This window comes from Solea solea, chromosome 12 (assembly GCF_958295425.1).
Source record: "Solea solea chromosome 12, fSolSol10.1, whole genome shotgun sequence".
NCBI lineage: Eukaryota > Metazoa > Chordata > Actinopteri > Pleuronectiformes > Soleidae > Solea > Solea solea.
This window is the reverse complement of record NC_081145.1, coordinates 14,399,417-14,420,241: the sequence shown is the minus strand read 5'-3', so window position 1 is coordinate 14,420,241 and position 20,825 is coordinate 14,399,417. Positions and strand designations below refer to the sequence as shown.

The following is a 20,825-nucleotide window of genomic DNA, read 5'->3' as shown; positions in this document are numbered from 1 at the left end:
TACAGTACATACTGTATACACAAATATATGGATTTATTCGTACACAATGTCATGTAAATTTGACCTAGAAGGTTCTCAAGAGGCTTCTACTCTCAGATGAGAGGTGGTGAAATGTCTTCACATGTTACTCAAGCAAGTCCAGTTGCCTACAACTAACTACTGAATAGTCGACCGATAAATCGCTCGGCCGATGGATTAAAAAAGTACGTTGATTTACAGTCAGGCGCGTCCGCAGGCAGCCCAGTGTTATTGATGGATGGCACCTCCGACATTGTCGCTTGACGGATAAAATATATTTTCAAATTCTAAATGACTCATTCATTTAGAATTTCAATTCTCAAATGTTTTTAAAATGTGTTCCGTGAGACAGAAAATGTTTTTTTATTTATAAGTTCTGAGCCAGCGTTAAAAAAAATTGACCTGTTGACCTCCGACGTCGTCGCTGCCAAACGATAAAAATGTCCCATCTTGATACATAAACTACACTTTTGTCATAGTCGCAGAATTTCACTCTTTGTGGAGCAGCTCACACGAACACGGCGTGAGTGAGAGATGCGTTACTCTGCCCCGATCACAGACAGCAGACGTGCTCTCCTCACAGAGATATGATAAGGTTTATTTGCTACTGCGGAGGATCAAATGGTATGTCAGATGCCGCGATAAAGAGTGCAAGACTTTTTTTTGCACAGTTTGCTTCATCACTAAATCTGGTCTATCTGTCACAGATGGTTTGCATGGCCCATACAAGGCTGTGTAACACAACAAAGCTATTTTATTGTTTTTTTTTATTCTTTTAGATTGTGATAATTTAGTTTGTAAGCAATCTGTTTGTTAATCAACAGAAAAAGGAAAAAAAAGCATATTTCGGCCATCGGCTAACCCTGACTCATTAACATCGGTGTCGGCTATAGAAAAACCGATGTCGGTTGACCTTTACTACTGAAGGTCATGTGCATTGTAAAGATACAGGCACTTTGTAGAATAAAACAAAAACACAAAAAGCTGAAAAAGAAAACTACATAGATACATCGTAGTTAGGCTACTACACGTCTTTGAATTCACCTGTCAGTCTTGATAATAGTGTACATCCACAAGCCACTCCTTACTTCAGGACCTATTGTAAGTTCTGGTTTGGATTGTATTTAAGATTGATTTAGACAAGTGCTCTCATCCACATCCTGGTCCGCCTCATTGTCCTGCTCATGGATGAAGCTGTAGCGTCGATACACTGAGCCACCTCTACTGGTGTACACCACATCCGCCTCGTCTCCACTGTCCGGCTCAGGCACACCATGGGGCATGTTGATGCTGGCGCTGCCACTCAGTCTTTCATAGCTTTGGCCCCAACACAACCTTTTCCGAGCATGAGCTTTGACCAAGGCGAACACAGCCAGAGCCAACCCCAGTGCTAGCAATAGGGAAATAGGCAAGGCTGCAGGGGTGTGATTTACACCTCTGGAGGACATATTTAGGTCCATTCCCTGGCCAACTCCTGATTTGGGGTGGGGAGCCTCCACACACAGAGCTAGAACAACAACAGAAATGTATTAAGCAGATTTCACTCATTATCAGCAAAACCATCGCATCATGGCTTCTGTAACATAAAATAATGTAATAGTGCAGGAACGTTCAAATACAAACTCAGCTTGGGCCGCGTTTACGAACCAAGAAATTTAGCTGGGCCAGTCATTTTCTGACGCCAGTAAGCAGCATTTAATGACACATTTAAAACATATATCAAAAAAGAACTTGTGCACAGTATTAGCTGTAATTATTTTATATAATTATGGGTTATGGGGCGCCATTTGAATAGACTGGTAGTAGCATATCCTTTGAAAAGTAAACTTTACCTGAGCGGCTGTCACAAACACAGCAGTCAGTGTCATTGACAGCAGCCTGACAGCAGCGGGCACAGCGGTTCTCCACAGCATGAAGAGCAGAGTCAGGGTGACACGTAAGACACTGGTCAGGTCTGGGGCCAGTACAGTGCCTACATGAGTCGTCACATGGCTCACAGGTTTCCTGGGGTGGTGCAATTTCACAAATCTTATTTCATCCTGATTATAATTGTCTGATATGGTTTAATAAGACTGACTAACACCACAACTTTCAGCAAATCATAACATTCCAACTGGGAGCACTTCCCAGACAGAAACAAGACACTGGAATAAAAGTGAAGTCAACTTTGACTGGCCATAATCTTTATCATATGTGGCAAGTGCTTTTAATCATTTACTTGAATTTGAAACCCAGTCAATGACCCCTACCAGCCCACACCCACCTTTATGATGTAAAAACCCTGTGTCATGCGTGACGCGGACTGTACCTCAGACGAAAAGTAGCGGCCCTCCTCACAGCGTGGATAGCAGACTTTGTCCTTTAAAATGCTGCCCCTGTCACATGTGAGGCAGCTTTGAGGTGAGGCTTCTGCAAACATATGTCCACAATGTTCAGTATTTGTTCTGATGGTTTATACACTTTGTACGTTTGCCATGTCAGTAAGAAATAAACTACAGCTGGATACTAGGATACATTATGTGCAGAACTAATATCATAATTAAAGTCACTCAGTTATTGCAGGGCTTTCAGCCGCTCTGCCCCCCCAACTCTGGAAAGCACTCCCACCGGACCTCAGGAACTTGGACTCTCTCACACTCTTCAAAACAAGACTAAAAACTCACCTATTCCGAACTGCCTACCCCACTTAACTATCTACATTGTCGTTTCTTATTTTTACTTTTATATATATATTTTTATTTTATTTTTTAATATTTTTTTGTTTTTGTTTTTATTTATTTATGTATTGTACGGTGTCCTCGAGTGCCCAGAGAGGCGCCTCCAAATAAAATGTATTATTATTATTATTATTGCAAAGCTGCATTAAATGTGCATTCCCTAGGCTTGATTTTTAGCTCTTATTCTCAAGTCCACTGTGCTATGATTAGTAGAAAACTGATGGTGAGAGTGGAAAGAGATGACTTCTCTGCCACCCATCCCTTTCCAGGGAAATAGCTTTGTTATTCATTGTTTACATAGACAGCTGAACTGGCTGAACAGTCTGGGCTGCTGTAGAAACATAGCAGTGCAAGGTGGCAACCACTGTAAGAAGAAAAGAAAAATCCTCTGATTCTACAGCTACAGACACCAAATGATATTTATTTTAAAGCAAGTATGCCCTTAAACAAACATACATTTGGGTAGATGCTGAAGCTTTCATTTTGTTCCTACTTGTGTTTTGTGTGTTCATCACTGTTTTTCTACTGGTTTATAGTTAGTATAGATAGTCTTCACCTGGTTTATGATGGTTGAGTTACAATTATGTATTGTTCATTCATGTTTACCAATGCATGTCTCACAGCTGGTGTGGCACTGTTGACATCCGTCATTGTGTGGATAGAAGCGTTGTGGACAGTGTTGAACACACAACTTTGTGCCTTGCAGCTCCAGAAGAGGTGGAGGACAGGCCCTGCAGGAATCAGGACCTGGTCCTGTGCACCCCTCACAGGACCGGTCACATTTCTCACAGTGGGAGCCCTCTTTGAAATATCTAAAGGAAAAACACACAGTATTATTAGAAATATAATTAATAATTCAAAATTTTGAAAAAAAGGCCTGCGCTTTACTGTTAAAATGAAAACAACTATTGCTGAGTGTATGGGGGTGAGGAGACATTCTACAGATTATATACTGCTGCCGTAATTTATGACTGATTAAATCAAACACCCTGTGGGACAGTGAGTGACACAGAGATGCAGGAGTCGCAGGTGTCCTGGAGAACAGGATTGGCAATCTCTCGGTGAAGCTCCGTCGCAGGTGGAACAGACGTGGTTACAGGGTAGACAGAGTCCAAGCTCCTTCCCATCCACATCCTGTCTCGATTTGTACGTTCCGTCTGGACACTCGCTAACACATGTGCTGTCTGGAAAACAGTATACACACTTCATTACTGTCAACTCCATTCCTTTCCTATTCACCTTGAAACATACTTATTAACTTATTCTGCAACGAACTAGGCCCAGTATATCAAACTTGTGTTGTTTCATCCTCTAGGTGTGTGTGCACGTGCGTGTGTGTGTGTGTGTGTGTGTGTGAAAGTTTTGTTCTGTGCACATCTTAGATTACATCTTAGATAAAAGTGTACTGTCGTGAAAAACCTGTTTTGAGACATTGCTAAATAATGCACGTGCTAGTCAGTGTGTTTGATTCGTGGGTCCGCTAATTTACATGGCGATGTGGCAAGACACTTAACCCCACGTTGCTGTGAATGTTTATCAAAGAGTAGTGATAGAAATAATGTGCTGCACATAGATGTCGCTCTATAAAAGTAGCACTTTGAGATTTGTTGTTCAAATGTAAAGTGCAATACAAATAAAATCTATTGTTATTATTATTATTATTATTACAAACAGGGTTGAGTAGTCATCAAGACTAGAAAAGCAACATGCAATGCAGACCAATCACTCCCTCATCCACTTCCTGGTCACAAGATTTACCAGAATAGATAAAGTATGAATGAGGGATGATTACGGGAAACAGAAAGATACACCATCCCACTGCATCATTTTCAAGGAACAGGGAGTGGTGCAGTTAGGTATGTCATGCTTGGAAATTTGGAAACTGCACACAATGTAGGCACCAACGTGTAATTCTGTTTCGGTGTGTTCATAATCTGCCAGTAAAAAGTAAGGGTATTAGCTCAAAACACCATGGCAACAAACGCTTCATCATTTTAAGACATTGATCAGTTCATAGGGCTTTTATATTGGTACAGTACAAATAAAGTGATGTATATGGATAATGATATGGATATGGCTAAGATTCATAAGATGTAACCTTTTACTGGACACTGGGGGAAACGGCTTACTATGGAGGTAGTTTGGTACGACACAAGTGTTGCATTCGTTGTTCCCTGGCCCATCACAGGAGTAACAGTGCCTGTAGCAACCCATACAGGTGAACTGGTCATCGTGTAGGTAGGTCCCAGGTGGACAGTCCGTGTCACTCGTCACACCACACATCAATGTGTTTGGATCCAGCACGAGTCCCTTCTCGCACTGAGTGCACTGGTTTGCATCAGAGCCGGAACACGTCGTGCAAGTCTGGTGGCATTCTGCACAGACAAGTTAGACAGAAATAAAGGTTTTATTATTTCAGATTACAAAAAGTCTGCTTAGTTGCCCCAGATTAATTCGTCAAATCTGTGTTAGTGCTTGGACAAAAGAAAAGAAAATAACTATTTTATGAAACTGGCAAAACTTCAACCTCACCTATGACATATGAGAACAATGGCTTCTCAAAACTAAAAAAAAAAAGTATGTGTGAGGGCTTGCAGCTTTAATTAATTCTGTGTTTTACCACTTTTGTTTTTGCTGACTTGAGAACCCTTATTATAATGGGAAATGTATCTGGCTATCATGAACAACAGCTCAAATATTTTCTTCTTCTCTGTGGCCGGTCTACACTTTTGTATGAGTTTAATTTTTTGCACTTATCAGGATCACAATTTCATATCCTGATGGTCGCTGTAACTTCTAACGCAGTCTAATACACTATTCCTGCAATGCACCCTGCCTGTGCTCGGTTTGTGCTGGAGCTGTTTTGGAGTATGCTGTCTGGGGTGCTGCAAAAGGTAAAGTTCAATCAGTGCTTCTAAAAAAACACAATAAACATTGCTTCATTACTAAAACTGGTGATCGATCGATTAGAATCTCTTCTAGTGTTTCACAAGTGGGCTGTGCATAGTCAATACATATATAAGTCTTGTCTGTGAATCCAGAGGCCCACCTTGACATTCCATGGCTTCAGGTTCATAGTAAGTACCAGTCACACAGTCTTTGAAGCATGCACCCTTGTAGAGTTTGGGGCTAAATGTTGAGCAGGTCTCACAGTCATCTGCCAAGGGCCCTGCACAGGTGGCACAGGTAGGGTGACACTGACCACAGCGGCCCTCCTCCATATCCTCATAATACCCCACAGGGCAACTAGCTTTACACACACCATTCAGCATCAAATAGAGGAAACTGCACTCTGAAATGATAAGGTGGAGACATTTCAGGATCTGATGCAAGGTTTTACAATTCATTTTATAATGTCATCAAAACATGTTTTCTAAAACTTTGATTTGCCCTTCAAGACAACTCACTGTAACAGGCCCCGTCATCTGAGCAGACGTCACAGTGGGGAGGACAGCGTCTGCAGGTCCCATCTTCTGCAGGGTATGTTTGCAGTTAACATGTCAACATCTACAAATACCACTCCCTAAATAAATAACCGTCAGCACAAGACATACAACACAACACACATACACACATGGCACACTATAAGCTATAATTACACTTAATGTCACAATAGAAGTAAATTATTTTAATTAAACAAAGCAGGTTTTACAGGCCGCATCACAAGTGTGACATTCCCTGAAAATGATATACTTATACTACAAACGACACTTGATGGTCCAAGAATTAGAATCCTGTTGAATTCATTCAACTAAAATGGCTCCTGCATGAATGATGACATAGTGCATGTGTGGCAGGGTGAGACAATGAGTAGGACATCATCCTCCAGGATTAATAAATAAGAAATAATAATTGTCAATTATTTTTTTTTTACTAGTTTAGTTTCTATGTATTTACTTGTATCTACTGTGCTTCAACTCATACAGCAACATTGCAAAGTATATTAATCGCAAATACACCAGTAGTTGCACATTATAAAGCATAAATTAAAGCAACACATGCACTCAAGTCTGAACATAACTTACTTTAAGAACTAACTCTGTTTTTTTGTTTTATATTATTACATTTCCCCATGTACTTGTTGTTGTATTTGGTGTTTTTTTTTTATTTTTATTTTTTTTTTCTTATGATACAAGCTAGAAAAAAAAAGAAGAGAGAAAAAGCCTGTTCCTCATACCGTCAAAGTACTGTCCCGGTGGACAGTTGACTAGAGGACACTGTCCATGAAGAGAAGGGTTTCCACCAAGACAAAGCTCACAGTCCGTTGAACGAGGTCCAAGGCACGTGAGGCATGAGCTGTGGCAAGGCTGACAGTGCCACCCACTGGAGTCACTGTAGGTCTGCTGAGGGCACTGTTTAATGCACTCGCCTCCTGGCAGGGCAGAACAGTACAGAGTATGCATTATTTCCCAGTGTAACAATCCACCAAATGACAGTCTTAGAGAAACCAGCAGGCACTACATTATAGATAACATCCAATCTACTACTCTACCATCTTTTTCTACCCTGTATGAAGCAGCTATGGTGGTTTAAAAACAAAGGTTGGTCTGTGCTTCAAGTTCACAGTTATATAAATTGTTCTCCTTTGTTTACCCTTCCAGGAAGAGTCTCCAAATTCAATCTGACTGCCTTCACATAGAGGAATCCCTTTCATCCTTTAAAACTGGATATTGTGGGTAGAGAAGAGACGGACTGCTTAATGGATCACTGTACAATCATACAAGTGAAAATATATACATGAACAGCCAGCCTTCCTTATTTTTAGTAGGCTTTATTCACAATCTCAAAGCTTTTACTTAGATACCTCAAGGGAACAGAGCCACATACTAGACCCTTGTTTGCTCACATTTACATATCTCACGTTACAGATTTGCTGACGGGGACATGATTTGCAATCCAAATGAAGATTCGGACTACCATCATTTGAATTTAACAAGATGCATACTCATTCACATCTAACGTGACATAAGAGTGTATCAGACACAAACAATTATTCTATAGAGAACAAAATGGCCACCTGAACCCAATAACATGGTGCTAAACAGAATATGTGAAGACATTTTGCTACTGGTACCATTGAGGAAATAATCTGGTTGGCAGGCGAGGCAGCTGGTGTCACTCCTGCAATCTGTGCATGGGGCTGGGCAGAACAGACACACACCCCTGCCCCCGTCCTCATAGGTGCCCTGTGGACAATGTCTGCGACACTGGTGTCTGAAACTGTGAAGGCAAATGTTAATTCAAAAATAAAATCAAAAACCATTCCAAAATATTTAATGATAATCTATAACAATTAGCAAACCGTCTGGATAGAACTTGCCTTGGTTTTGTGTGTGTGTGTGTGTGTGTGTGTGTGTGAAATCAGCCAACAAACAAAACGGGGCTCCTTTTTACTATGCAAAGCAAACGTGCATAATAAAACTACTGAAAGATCAAAGAGACGTCATTAGCTATTTCATTTCAGCTTTACAGTGAAATGCTGGAGGCAGCTTCTGCCTGGATGGATGACTGTAAAGGCTTGACATAGTGGAACCAGAGAAAAGCCAACCTGCACGTGCAAGAGGCAATCCTAGCATGCAGCGTGTCAGTAAAAAGGACAGCAAATAGAGATATAATCAGAGTCCTCTTCTCAAGACAGATGGTAATTGGTGTATTATTTATATCCCAGAGACACAAAGGCCTTTCACCTGACCTATCATGTCCTTTGGTGGTTAACTGAGCTATTAAACACGAGATGGCTATCTTAAAAAAATCTGGCCTAAAGCAGCTGAGAAATGAATATAAATAAAACTACAGAGCCTAAAATGTAAATAATCTGGTCTGACTGACCAGACACACAATACTGACACCACACCTACATTAAACCATAGAAATCGATTTCAAAAGTAGGCAAAACAAACCAGCACATTTCACACACTAATCATGACTCACCAAGACATTAACTAGCATTAGCTTAAAATAGAACCGGCTGACTTCCTGTCTTACCTTCCTTTGTGGGATTTGAAGCGTCAAATTAAATTTCATGTAGACACCCAATGTTTTCCTTGTTTCAAAAACAAATTGTAACGTTAACTGTTGTCAGAAGAAGAGTCAGTCTCCCTCGGCTCAGAAGTCTCTGTTTTGGGCTTGTTTTGAGACCCTTGGCTGTTTTCACTGCCGACCCAGGTGAGGATGTCCTTTGTTCAAATTCCCACATTTGGCGGAATCCTTGAGATTCCTGTGACACATACTGTGGACCATTGTCAGAGACAACTATGTATCCCCTGACATGCGAAGTGGGCCTTTAACTTTTCCTGATCACTGTGCTACTATTTGAGTCACATAAATAATCTACCTCCCAGACGTGAGAACAGTAGTCCACGGTTATCAAGTAGTATTTTTAATTTAAGGAAAATAAATCAGTGCCCACTTTACTCCAAGGTCTACAGGACATGTCATGGGGTCATAGTGTCTCTCTTTGTGTCGAGATGGTACATGTCACATTTGGAGATGAAGGTTTTTATTCATTCCTTGCCAATGAACACATTCTCATGCGAGTCTGAGACATCCTTCAACTCCTAAATGTGATAAGTAGATCCTTTGTGTGACGTCAGCTCTAAGAGTGTCTGGTATCACTGCCCTTTCTCCTCTGAACACTATACCATCCTGGCAACTTTACTTCCTCCTGAAGTGAGCGATTGTGTCCCATCAGAATCGTCTTAATCACCTTCTGTGTCTTGGTGTCCTGTTTTGTAGCAGAACGAATCAAACTCAGTCTCTTGGCAGAGATACGTAGGTAGTTAACCATGTTCACAGTCTTGGCCTAGGACGTAAGTCACTCTTAAATCCTATTTTTGCAGTCTGAGTAGCATTCTCTGCAGTCTAGGAGCACTAAGTAGTGGCTTCCTGTGTATTTTTCTAGTGACTTAGGGTCACTCTGCACTGTCACCTCTCTACCAATAGGGGAATGAATTTTTTCCATCCCAATCGCTATGGCTAAACACTCTTTTTCTATTTGGGCATAGCCCCGTTCTGTTGTAGTTAGTGCTCTACTCCCAAATGCCACTGGTCTGCCCACCTGAGTCAGTGCTGCCCCTAGTCCTGTTTCTGATGCATCACACTGTAGTGTCAACTACTCATTCTGGTCATAGTATTTTAGTGCAGGTGTACTTATCATTTTGTCTTTCAGTCTTTCTCAATCTCACAATCAGATGAGCAAAGCAATTTGACAGGTAGTTTACCATGCCTACAATAGTACCCCGCTGTATTCCTTTGACATCTGTCGGTCTCGGCAGATCCCTGATTGCCCTCACTTTCTCAGGATCAATGCACAGTCCCTCTGATGTGAGCAGATGTCCAATATAAGGTACCGACTGCTGTCGTAGTTTAAACTTATTAGCATTCATCTCAGTTTTACATCATGCTCCCTGTTTGCCTCATCTGCAATGATATACACACCTGGTAAGTTCTTCAGGGTTTGCATGAGCCTTTGGAACGCATGAGCATAAGTGCTGCCCACTGCCCCCGTGCCCATCTTGTGTGTGTTTACGGCTGCTGTGTAATAAGGATGGGTTCAATGCAGAGGTCAAATTCACTGTCACTAATTGGTGTGTGTAATCCTTTCTAATAAAGACAAAATCCTTACTTTCAAAGTGAATCATTTTGTGCACACTGGGCTCCTCACTTCTGGGACGACAGTGACTACAGTTACATTAAAAAGTGAAATCCACATGTGACATGAAACACACTAAACACTTTTTTTCCACCAAGCTTTGGCAATTGCCTTTTTCGTGACAATATGTGTGTATTCTGTTTTTTATGTTTGCATTTGCTCAGCTGATGAAAAAAGAGCGATCTTGTTTTCCATTTTGCATTACTCATTACATCGGTGTGCGCACTGAGACTGTGCAAGTCTGTCTTAAATCAGCCTCTTAGATAAAGCTGTGCTGAGTAAGTAGAACAACTTGAGATGGTGCTAGTTACGACATATAAATGTCCGTTTGATCAGCGACGATTGTTGTTGCCTGCAGGTACCTACCTTTTCAGGGTTGAAGTTAATGTCATTGTGGTGTTTGCTTTGTGGTTGTGTTTAGATATTTGCACATGTCTGTAGTTATTTACACATGTCTGTAGTTATGTGTCTAGTTATTTGCCAATGTGTTTTGTTATTTGCTGTTGTGTTTTCCTATTTTTGGTGGCAATTCAGGGCCACCATACCTTCCACTTTAAGGATAATAGCCTCGACAACAACAACAGGCATGACCACGATAAGCCTATAATTTGACATCTTCTGCTGTGCCATCTTTTCTTAGAGAATCTGACTGCTGATAATACAAGCTGCTCTAGCTACGGTGTTGCCATGGATTTGGTGCTAAGATGTTGTGGTTGTTTGAGAAGGAACAGCTGGACCTCCACACAGCATCCATCAACTCACTCACAATAGCAGCTGACTAGGCAACAGTATACTACTTAAGAATGTGTGTTATGTATAAGGACCCCTCTGTGTAAATATCAGGCCATCCATTCCAGGAGAGCACAACAGCATTTCCAAAAGGAGCCTTTGTTTAGCACATCTACTCTTTGAATTGGGTCTGAAAAGTCATATTGAGAATAAATACCTCTCCTACTCACACATCACATAAAAACACACTCTGTCAAGTGTTTCTCTGTGAGACAGACCACTTTTCTGTGCTCAAACCAAGGCTCAGGTAACAGTGTACGACTGAAAATGGAAGGTAACCTGACTCACATGATACCAGTAGGATAAACTCAAGGGACGAGTACACAATGGGAGTTCTGTTCTAGCTCTGTAACATGTGCTGGGTCCAATTGATAGGTTGGTGTAAACAGAAATAAAGGTGAAACCGAGGTTCCTGCAGCATGAGCAATATAACCAATATGCCTAACTATTTGTTGCAGAGTATGGTACTTCGCTCCACATACCACATGTTGAATTACCCAACTTTGTATCTAGAAAGACAATGGCAATGCAAATAAAAACAAAACATAGCACCTATTCTGACACATCCAAACAATTAGTCAGCTGGCAATCAATTATTCTGCAACAATTCTGATTATTGTTAATGGCAAACTATTTTTGAACAACATATATAATATGCAGATATAGATATGCAGTATATAATGTATTTGATGACATTCCTGATGATACATAAAGACAGAATATTAAGAGAAGAGATGAATACTTACAGAAAGTAACCTTCACCACAGCTGTTGCAGTTCTCGGGGTTTTCTAGGTATAAATAAGAAAAGGTGATTGGCTAGAATTCAACACGTTTATTTAAATGCACTATTGGCAACATAAGATCATATAACCTGTGCAATTATTTTATCCTGGCGCAGGATGTATGTAACTTACCTGTGGAACATGTTTTGCAGCCCATCACACAGTCAATGCACTCACCCGTGTCTGGGTCCTGCACCTGTCCTGAAACAGATATACAGCATGATGTCTCTTTTGCTTAAGTTACAGCCTGTTCGAGAACTCTGTTTCAGATTTATTTACCTTTGTCACAGGACGCCGTTTGGCAGACACCATTCTTAAGTTTGTAGTGTTCCCGACATTTGGCACATATGTAGCCATCTGTGCAGAGTTCACAATTGGCGATGCAGGGCATGCACACGTAGTGACCCCTGTCAGGATAGAGTCCCCGAGGGCAATGTGTCCGACAGCGACCTTGGTGAAGGAAATGTTCCTGTCCATCTTCATCTGAAGAGGAGGAGGACACGAAGGACATGTTAACATAGAGCCCAGTCTATTTACAGTCACACAGATGAAGATAAAGAAAACTTTACTAATCCCTGATGGGCAATTAAGTTTCTACACTTTACTAACCGCATGTACACATTCATACAAGGTGCATTTTCAGTGGCAGAGGAAACAGTATGGTATATGGGAATCAACTAAGAATACAGGCAATGCAGAGAGCAGAAAAATCAAAACAAAAAAATAATAAAAAAAAAACATAATATATACAGAACAAAAAGGAGTGTGTGTATGCAAAAAACAGTTACATTCCGTACATGTGTCTCATGTGAGAGTGCAAAAGGTACTCATTCTAAAAATACTGGCAGTAATGACAAACATGAGAGTAACATTTTCTTCCTGCCTTCTGACGGCATCAATAAAAACTCACCAGACAGAACATGATCCATTTTGTCCTCTGATGAGGGTGTCATTAACCACATATGAATCCTGCCTGGATTTTTTATTTATTTTTTTAATCGTCTTACAAGTGGGTCATTTTAAAAAACTGAGGCGGGCCCAAGTATAGGCCCATTGACACAGTATCATGCAGTTACTTTACTGGAGAGGCTGCTTGTCTCAAAATAAGGAGATGTAATTCAGTGTGTGGATCAACTAGTGTAGGGACTCAAACAACAATTCCACAGAAACCAGTGGCAGAGCTCAGAGGAACTCATGTGCAACATCATAATCTGGGGGCTGCAGTCCAACATGTTGACTTGTAGACCTGCAATAACACCATCACCGTGAGATATCACCGACTGATGCTCCAAACAACATAATCAAGGGCAACCAGAGGCAGACGAAGGATCATAGCTGTGGGCAAAGACTGAGTCTTGCCCTTATCGTACTTATTAATATTCCACCACCTGCTGCCACTAGCCTAGCTGTGGCACCCAAGGCATCTCTGCAAGCAGAGTTACAGCATTGTCTCTTCTGCTCAGCACTGCACAGACGATGTGTGAGATGGGGGGGAAAGGGACCAGAGTTGCTGCTGCCTTTATACCCTCCAGAGACAAATAACAGCACATACAGAGTTGTGGCTCCTCCATGTCAACAAACCACTGGGCATGAGGAATGAGGAAGAGATCTTGGTTGTTTAATTGTTTAAGGAGAAGGGACACCACCGACATTTACTGTATTAACCAGGCTCAACTGCAAACTAGACTTTAAAACAGAGTCTGCACAACAAGTGGAAATTCCTGATTGCCCAAGTGAGTTAAAGGCAAACAAAGAGTTTACAGGTACCCAGTGAAATGCAACAGTAATACTTCAAGCCTGAGGGGATATTTTTCTCTTTCCCTGATTAACAAAGGCCCCATTCTAACATGATCAGATTTCACAGGGAAAACTGGGCAGAAAATGATCACACCTTCGTTTGTTACCCAGTTCAATGATGCCCTAAGTTGCACAAAAAAGCCTGCAGTCCTACAGCCTACTGATTGTTTAAGAGTAAATAGTAAACCAGAGCTGACTATGCCTCCTCTAGAGCACAAGCCTTTATGCAGCTTTGCTTTGAGTCATCAAAGTTGTTCTTGTAATGCTGAAAATTAGAACTCCACCTCTCCTTCAGAGGGATTAGATGAGTCTGTGACATGGTTTTGTTTTTTTCTGGCACCTGCGAGGCCACATAAGGGAAAATAGACGGGCGGCTTTAAAGTTATAGAAAAGAAAGAAACATTGTCTATCTTCAATGAAGCATTTGTCTCTTTGGCCTATCTAAAAACTATACAAAACATAATTTATTAATATTATTAATATTATTATTATTATTATTATTATTATTATTAATAATAATAATAATAATAATAATAATAATAACATGGTACGATTATCAGTTTAATGCACGCTGTGTTTAGAGTACATGCGTAAAGGAAATCACGCTCACCAACTCCACAGGTCGTGCATTCAAACAGCTCATGTCCGTCACACTCGGAGCAGGTGGGATGGCAGAGGACACACTGGCCCTTCAGCATGAACTGTCCGCTCGGACAGAACGACGAGGCTCTGCATGCAATAAATCCGCAGCAGATCAGGATCGGAAAGGCGGCGGCGGCGGCGGACCTCATGCCTGTGCCCGAGGACTGTCACTGCAAGTGAGGGAAACAGCCGTGGTTTGTCCCCGAGGACGCAGTGTCCGTGCAGCAGCAGCAGCAGAAGCAGCAGAAATGGTGTGCGCTGAAAGATCGATATGGGCCACCGAGACAGCAGCTCTGAAATAACTTGCTGGACCCGTTTATTCAAGTGAGGCTCTGGACAATGAGAGTGAACTGCGGTCAGCGTGAAGTGAATGATGCTTAGAAGAGAGAGAGAGCACACACCGGTGTTGAATGGGTGTCTTGTTTGCAAAGCTTTTGATGTCAGTGCGCAGCCCTCTTTCCACAGGCTTTGATAAACTAAACACCTCATATACCTGCGATTGGTTTTTAGTTCAAACATGGATACAGTTATTACCCATATCAACCTTGCCTCGCAGCTGCTGCACAATGCACGGACTAAATCCTTTAAATAGGTCCACAATCCATAGATACAGGTTTAAAAGGGGATTTTTTAAATGCAGCAAGTTCTCAGTGTTTGAGTCCAAGTTGAGAGTCCCGAGTGTTCATGTTAAAGTAACCAACAAAAAGCCTGTGTTGAGTCAAGTGCGCCAGTGCTTTTCCACAATACAGTTCTAGCACTGCTCGGCATGACTCAACTCATAGTCTTTTGCTCTTCCATCCGGGATAATACCTGGTACCTGGTACCTGGTTTTAGTACGTCTTCTGACGAGGTTCCAAGCGAGCTGAGCCGATACTAAAATGTGACATCGACAGACTGCCGGCCACTGATTGGCAGAGAGTTTCATGAGCACAGCATCCGACACAAGCATCAAACCGAACAATGCCGAAGTGTAGATCAGTTAGAAACACTTAGAAATCCTGAAAACATGCGTAAAACTATGGGCAAGGGCCTTGCTTTATGGAGGTCAAACATCCTGCACTGCCATGTTTCTACTATAGCCGATACATGGACGTGCGTCTGGTATTTCGAAGCCGCTTTGCAAACGTCGACCAAGTCGTCCCATTAATGGGGAATATTACTCGTTGGTGTTGCTGATGAGAGCGATTGATGGCGAGTGGCATATACACTGTAAATAAAAACACTATTATAAAATTTCAGTTTTACATATTTATCGCATTTCCTTGTTGCTTCTGTGTCGCTTTCCTGACTAATCTGACTATTAGCGCTGTACCGGTGGTATTGCTCCATTTCGTCAGTCATTTTAAGCTCCCCTGCTTGGTGCACAATGACGGACGAAATGAACGCAAACTCCGGACGAAAGGCTACGTCCGTCGCCGTCTTTGGCGCGATGTATAAATGGGCCTTTACATGCTGGACCTTCAACAACTGTGGAATCTCAAATGCACTTTTACTTGTCTTGTATTCTTGATGTTGCTTGATAAATTGTGTATCTGTGATAAAGCTGCTTTTTTCTCTCTCTCTAAACACACACATATATATATATATATATATATATCTCTTATTTATCTTTGTCTTTACTGTTGTCTGTACTCTATGTATGTATAGTATATACAGTATATGGTATATGTGTATTTCTTTATATGCATGTGTATGTTTATGTATGTCTCCATACATACACATATAAAGACGCAGCGGCCTCTGGCGGCTCTTTGCTGCAAGTGTATTCGAGGGCGTGAGCCAAAGAGGCTGCTCGCCGGCTGACGTCACGCGTCAGTGGCTGTCGGAGGGGGCGTGGCCTCGTTCTGCTGCAGCGGAGAAATATGACATGGGGATGAGCGAGAGAGGGGGAGAGTGAGCGATCCTGGCAGGAATTATCGGTTCGTCAGCGGTCTGGAGCGAAAACGTTAGGATGGGGAGTAATGACTGAAAACACAACGGTAAGGTAGCGACCTGCTTTTGTTGTCATTCCTCCTGTGGTCCCGCACATAACGGCGCACACAGGCCGATTCATGGCTCATTTGACAGTGCACACAAAAGGCTGCTGCCACTGCAGACAGGTGCACTTGGCTTTATGCGAGTACGTGTGCGATGCGAACAACTTAAGGTTCGGTGCGAGAACCCTTTTATTTTCGGTCGAAGGCAAAAAAGCATCGAGGGCATAGATGTTATCGACGGGCTGGAATTTCCTGTGAGTCTCACATTGATGTGCTGTAAACACGGATGTATATTTCCCAGATATGGCAGCCTATATTAATCATCCCTGTGTGTTTGGGGCCGGATGGCTTCTTTACATATAGATGGTGAGCATATACAGTGTTTATTCTGCATTAAGTCTCCGCAGTCTCACTTTGCCAGATCTGTATATCTTTATAAAATATAGAAGGGCCTTACAACAACTTACACCAAACAGACTACTGTCTACTGATTCAGTTTATTTATTTATTTTTATGCTGGCCTGGTTAATATCTCCCAAGTGTATTTGTAAATCTCACGAGGGCACTAATATATATTTTTTTAAATTAAATTAAGAATTAAGTTGAATCATTAAAGCCTTATTTACCTCCCCTGACCTGCGTAAAAATAAAAAATACCAATCATTAATCTATCAGCTATTAAACCAGGAATAACATGCTCTCGTGGGTTCTTACTGGTCATTTTTTAAGCTCATGATTTACATCAAAATCAGCCTGTTTGCCATTTTGTGCAGGCACCTTTTTAAAATGTGATGGGGCATTACAACAGGAGATCCTATTATTGTATTATTCTAATGCAAGGATGATAACTTTGAGATTTGAATTGAAGATTACCATTATTGAAAGCACTGAGAGTAAAGTATAAACCCTTGGGTCAGACATGCTGCCTAACACACTTCAGCCTTTGGGATTTGCCTAATACGTTGTTTGATATTGTGATTTTGATTTGAAAACGATTAATGGTTCAGTCCTACACCTAAGGTGAAGACGTCAGGTCTGATTTTTAGAAGGCTCCAATAGACGGGGAAGAGCTACAAAGCTGGGCCTGCGGTTACCAGACTTCTGGCATGGTTTAGCTTGGCCAGACCAGGCCAGGCCAAGCCAGGCCAGGGCAGCAAGACACTGGGGAGAGGGTACCTGGCACCTGATCAGTTACCACCATGGATTCTGTTTGTGTCACTGGCATTTAGCTACAGAAAAGCAGTGGTAGAGATGACGCTTTCATGTCACTGTAGCAGTGCTGCTGTATAGGACTATTTTTAAACTGGTAGGATATGACACATTATTACTTGGCAAACAATGGTCCAGTTCCAGAGAAATAAACGTGAAATGTTGCAACTCCCAGTTACCGTTCACAATGTCAGTTTTTGAAACTAAATTCACAGACCTGCAAACAGGCACCTATTCAGTGATACTAGCTATATTAGGTATGTGCCGTGCTTTATCTATCTATTGATGTATTTCATACTTCACTGTAATAAATACGATGTTCTAAATCAAGTGAGTTGTATCCTAGTTTTCCCTTAAGCGTTCTTCCAAACAGTTTTTTTGCAACCAGCGGAGACGCCCCCTGGTGGCTAATTGCCACTTCCTTTCTACTTCCTAGGCTTCACATTTCCAACCAGAAGACTGTGATCATATTTATACCGTCTATGATGAAAACACATTGCACCAGGGCATCTTTAGCACTAGTGTTGTGTTTTTACCACTAATACACTGGATAATAACGAACAGAAATCATCACGACTGTTAAAAGCACCTGTGAAGGGGGCTTAAATGTCCTATTTCCATCCTGGTCTGAAGAATGTTATCTCCCCATTCCTGATTACCCCAAAATCGTGTCCTTCTGTTGAGATGAAATGAGACCCATAGTGCCCATAGTAATCACAGTGTAATCTCTGTGGGCATTGAAGTTGGCCCTGTTCTTCAGACATCTCAATAGATGGGGATGCAATGCTAAGTTTTCAGTCTGCAGGCAGAGGGAGGTCAGCTAGGGGCCATGGAGGCGGGCAGAAGGGCTTCCTCAATGAACGCATCCCATTAGTGGACCACCACCACTACCACCACCCCACTCATATGAGGGTCTGTGCACAGTGTTCACTGCTCGATGTGTGTGCCCTATTGTGAGAAAACATTTGCTCAAATTTGTGTTTGAATGGAAATGAGAATTGTACATCTAAATCACAGACAAATTGGGTCATAAGCCTTGTACTATAAAGATGTAATAAATCACTGCACCAGTGTTCCCTCTCAGGCTGCAGCCACAGTGTTTTAGTATGTTGACTGCAGAAATCATTTTTGATTGATTGTCTGTTTCCTTGTAAAACTAAACGACGTTTGTGGTTCATCCACAAGGCCAGAGCTTGTGCTGCCGTTTGTATGATTTTGAGATTTGTTGGACAGGTACATAAAATCCCCCTGTGGCCTGTAACAATAGGCACAAGTCGCTTTTAAGGGGATAACTACAAAACAGGGTGTAGGCCGTACTGTCTTTTAATTCATTCAATGAAGCAACAATGAAGAGACCTAAATGCAACATTGATGGCAACCATTGTGGCTGATTGTTAATAGGCCGTCGCACCTGTAAATCAGGCAAACATCCCGCAAAAAAACATGGTCAATAGTGCCGTGATGAAATTCATTTTAAAAATCAATCAGATAACACATAAATCATGTTTTAACAGATAGCTTTGTAGGTATTTATAACGTTCAGCGAATGAAGTCTGTTCTAAAGCTTTAGCATTCAGACTTCCTAAGACTAGAAGAAAGATCTTTCACACTCGGATCTCAGTCTCGTCCTTTTTATCCGACATCTGGAGGTTGTTGAATCCAGATGCTGAGTCAACACCACGCTCATTCAGCATGCTACTGAATGCCACTGGATTATAATTTATGCTGTTTGATGATTACTGCCATTTAAACAGTTGTTATGTCCCTGTTGAGAAGATAATGCTAATGCCATATTTGATCAGCATGAACTTCACTGGCGTATGTGTGGATTTACAACGTTTGGAATACGTTATGCAGTCAAAAAAGATTGAAGCTGAATCAACAGATAAAGTGATGCTGTCTGCTATTATTATTGTTATTGCACATTGAGCATGTGTGATTGTGGCTATTGTAATATTACAATGGCAGTAGAATTTGTTGAAGTTGTTAACCATGGTATTCTGCAACAGACCATTTTTTAATATTTTAACACTTTCATTTGAAACATTTTATATGACAACTAAAGCTTGGTGTTGCTGGGTTAAGCTTTGGCATTTCGACATTTCCAGGCACAGCTTCCATCACCAATGAGTAGGGCTGATTAGTTATAATCGATGACGTCAATTAGTAAAACATGTCAACGTTAAAATTGGTCTACACAGAATTTTATTGTTGACGCGCCGTCAATCTGTTTAATTAAAACACTGTGTGTGTGGCGTGTCTGGTGCTCAACCTGGGAGCAGACCTGCTGCTGGAGACACCATTGATAAGTTCTCACCACAACACCTAGTGGGCACAGCCATCCCTATGTCTTGCCTTGAATCAGCAAGGGAGCAGTTTCTATATCCTCCTGTTACACAGGATACCCGTGGTGACTTAATTTAGATTCATGCAGGTCCACAGTGTAGGTCATATTTATTAAGTCTGGAAAAGAGGACAGACCTCTTTCTCTGCAAAACGAAGCTGCATTTGTTGTAAACGTAAAGCTGCAGTGTTCATTTTGTTGGTGATTTTCATTTGAAATCAGGTTCTTTGAAGCCATGCCATAAGACATGACTGAGGGAGCATTTGTGTGTATACAGCAGCATCGCAGGAGCAGAGAGTGAGTTTTTTGTTTACAGTTACCCTCCAACCTGCCTTACTAGTGCAATGTAACTATTGCCTCCTTCTGTCTTGACATAAACAAATGAGTTTCTATGTGTAATGCAGGAATGTCATCAGACAACACTAAATAAAATACTATCGATTTATCTATTTTATATCCTTTTGCACTGAACATTGTTCCTTTTTTTATTACCTGTACTTTTACGTACTTTGACACTCGGTTGCTGCTATAATTTCGTTGTACATGTGCAATGACAATAAAAGGATTCTGATTCTGATTCTGATTCTGAAATCTAAACCCTGAGAAATACAGAGAGAGTCTCATGGAGCTGATAACTTCAATCTGCATAGCATTGTGTGGAACTCATTTTATAATGGATTGAATGTAAATGACATTTGTTTGTATTTAACAAGGTACACACTTCAGTTTTAATTCAAATGCAGGTTAGATATCAACAACATATCTCACATCTCATCAAACTTACAAAATGCAGTTATGGAACATTGGGGAGTCATGTTGCCCTTTCATTCCACAAGTGATAACACTCATTGTCTCCTCAGTGGTGAATCTGAGATGACTCAAGAAGGCCATGAGCTAGA

General features: G+C 41.3%; 2 protein-coding genes across 3 annotated transcripts in view; one reads left to right on the top strand and one right to left on the bottom strand.

Annotated features, from left to right (window-relative positions):
• Positions 1–9: 9 nt before the first annotated feature.
• Positions 10–14,583, bottom strand: LOC131470552 (proprotein convertase subtilisin/kexin type 5). Of its 2 annotated transcripts, none has more exons than XM_058646452.1 (14): positions 14,366–14,583; positions 12,238–12,441; positions 12,091–12,159; positions 11,922–11,964; positions 7,810–7,955; positions 6,913–7,107; positions 6,143–6,208; positions 5,785–6,027; positions 4,865–5,110; positions 3,724–3,919; positions 3,342–3,547; positions 2,327–2,427; positions 1,851–2,022; positions 10–1,525 (listed from the first exon to the last, which is right to left on the bottom strand). In XM_058646452.1, exons 1-14 carry the CDS (start codon positions 14,544–14,546, stop codon positions 1,143–1,145), a joined length of 2,451 nt encoding a protein of 816 aa, XP_058502435.1. In that variant the 5' UTR covers positions 14,547–14,583; the 3' UTR covers positions 10–1,142. The 2 variants fall into 2 exon arrangements, with proteins under 2 accessions (XP_058502435.1, XP_058502436.1); XM_058646453.1 differs by having other exon boundaries at positions 6,143–6,205.
• A 1,653-nt stretch (positions 14,584–16,236) lies between these two features.
• The window catches only part of otud7a (OTU deubiquitinase 7A), a 34,268-nt gene continuing 29,679 nt past the window's right edge, over positions 16,237–20,825 (top strand). The window contains exon 1 of the mRNA XM_058646483.1: positions 16,237–16,376. The gene's annotated coding sequence lies outside the window, so the exon portion shown is untranslated. The remainder of the gene's footprint in view (positions 16,377–20,825) is intronic.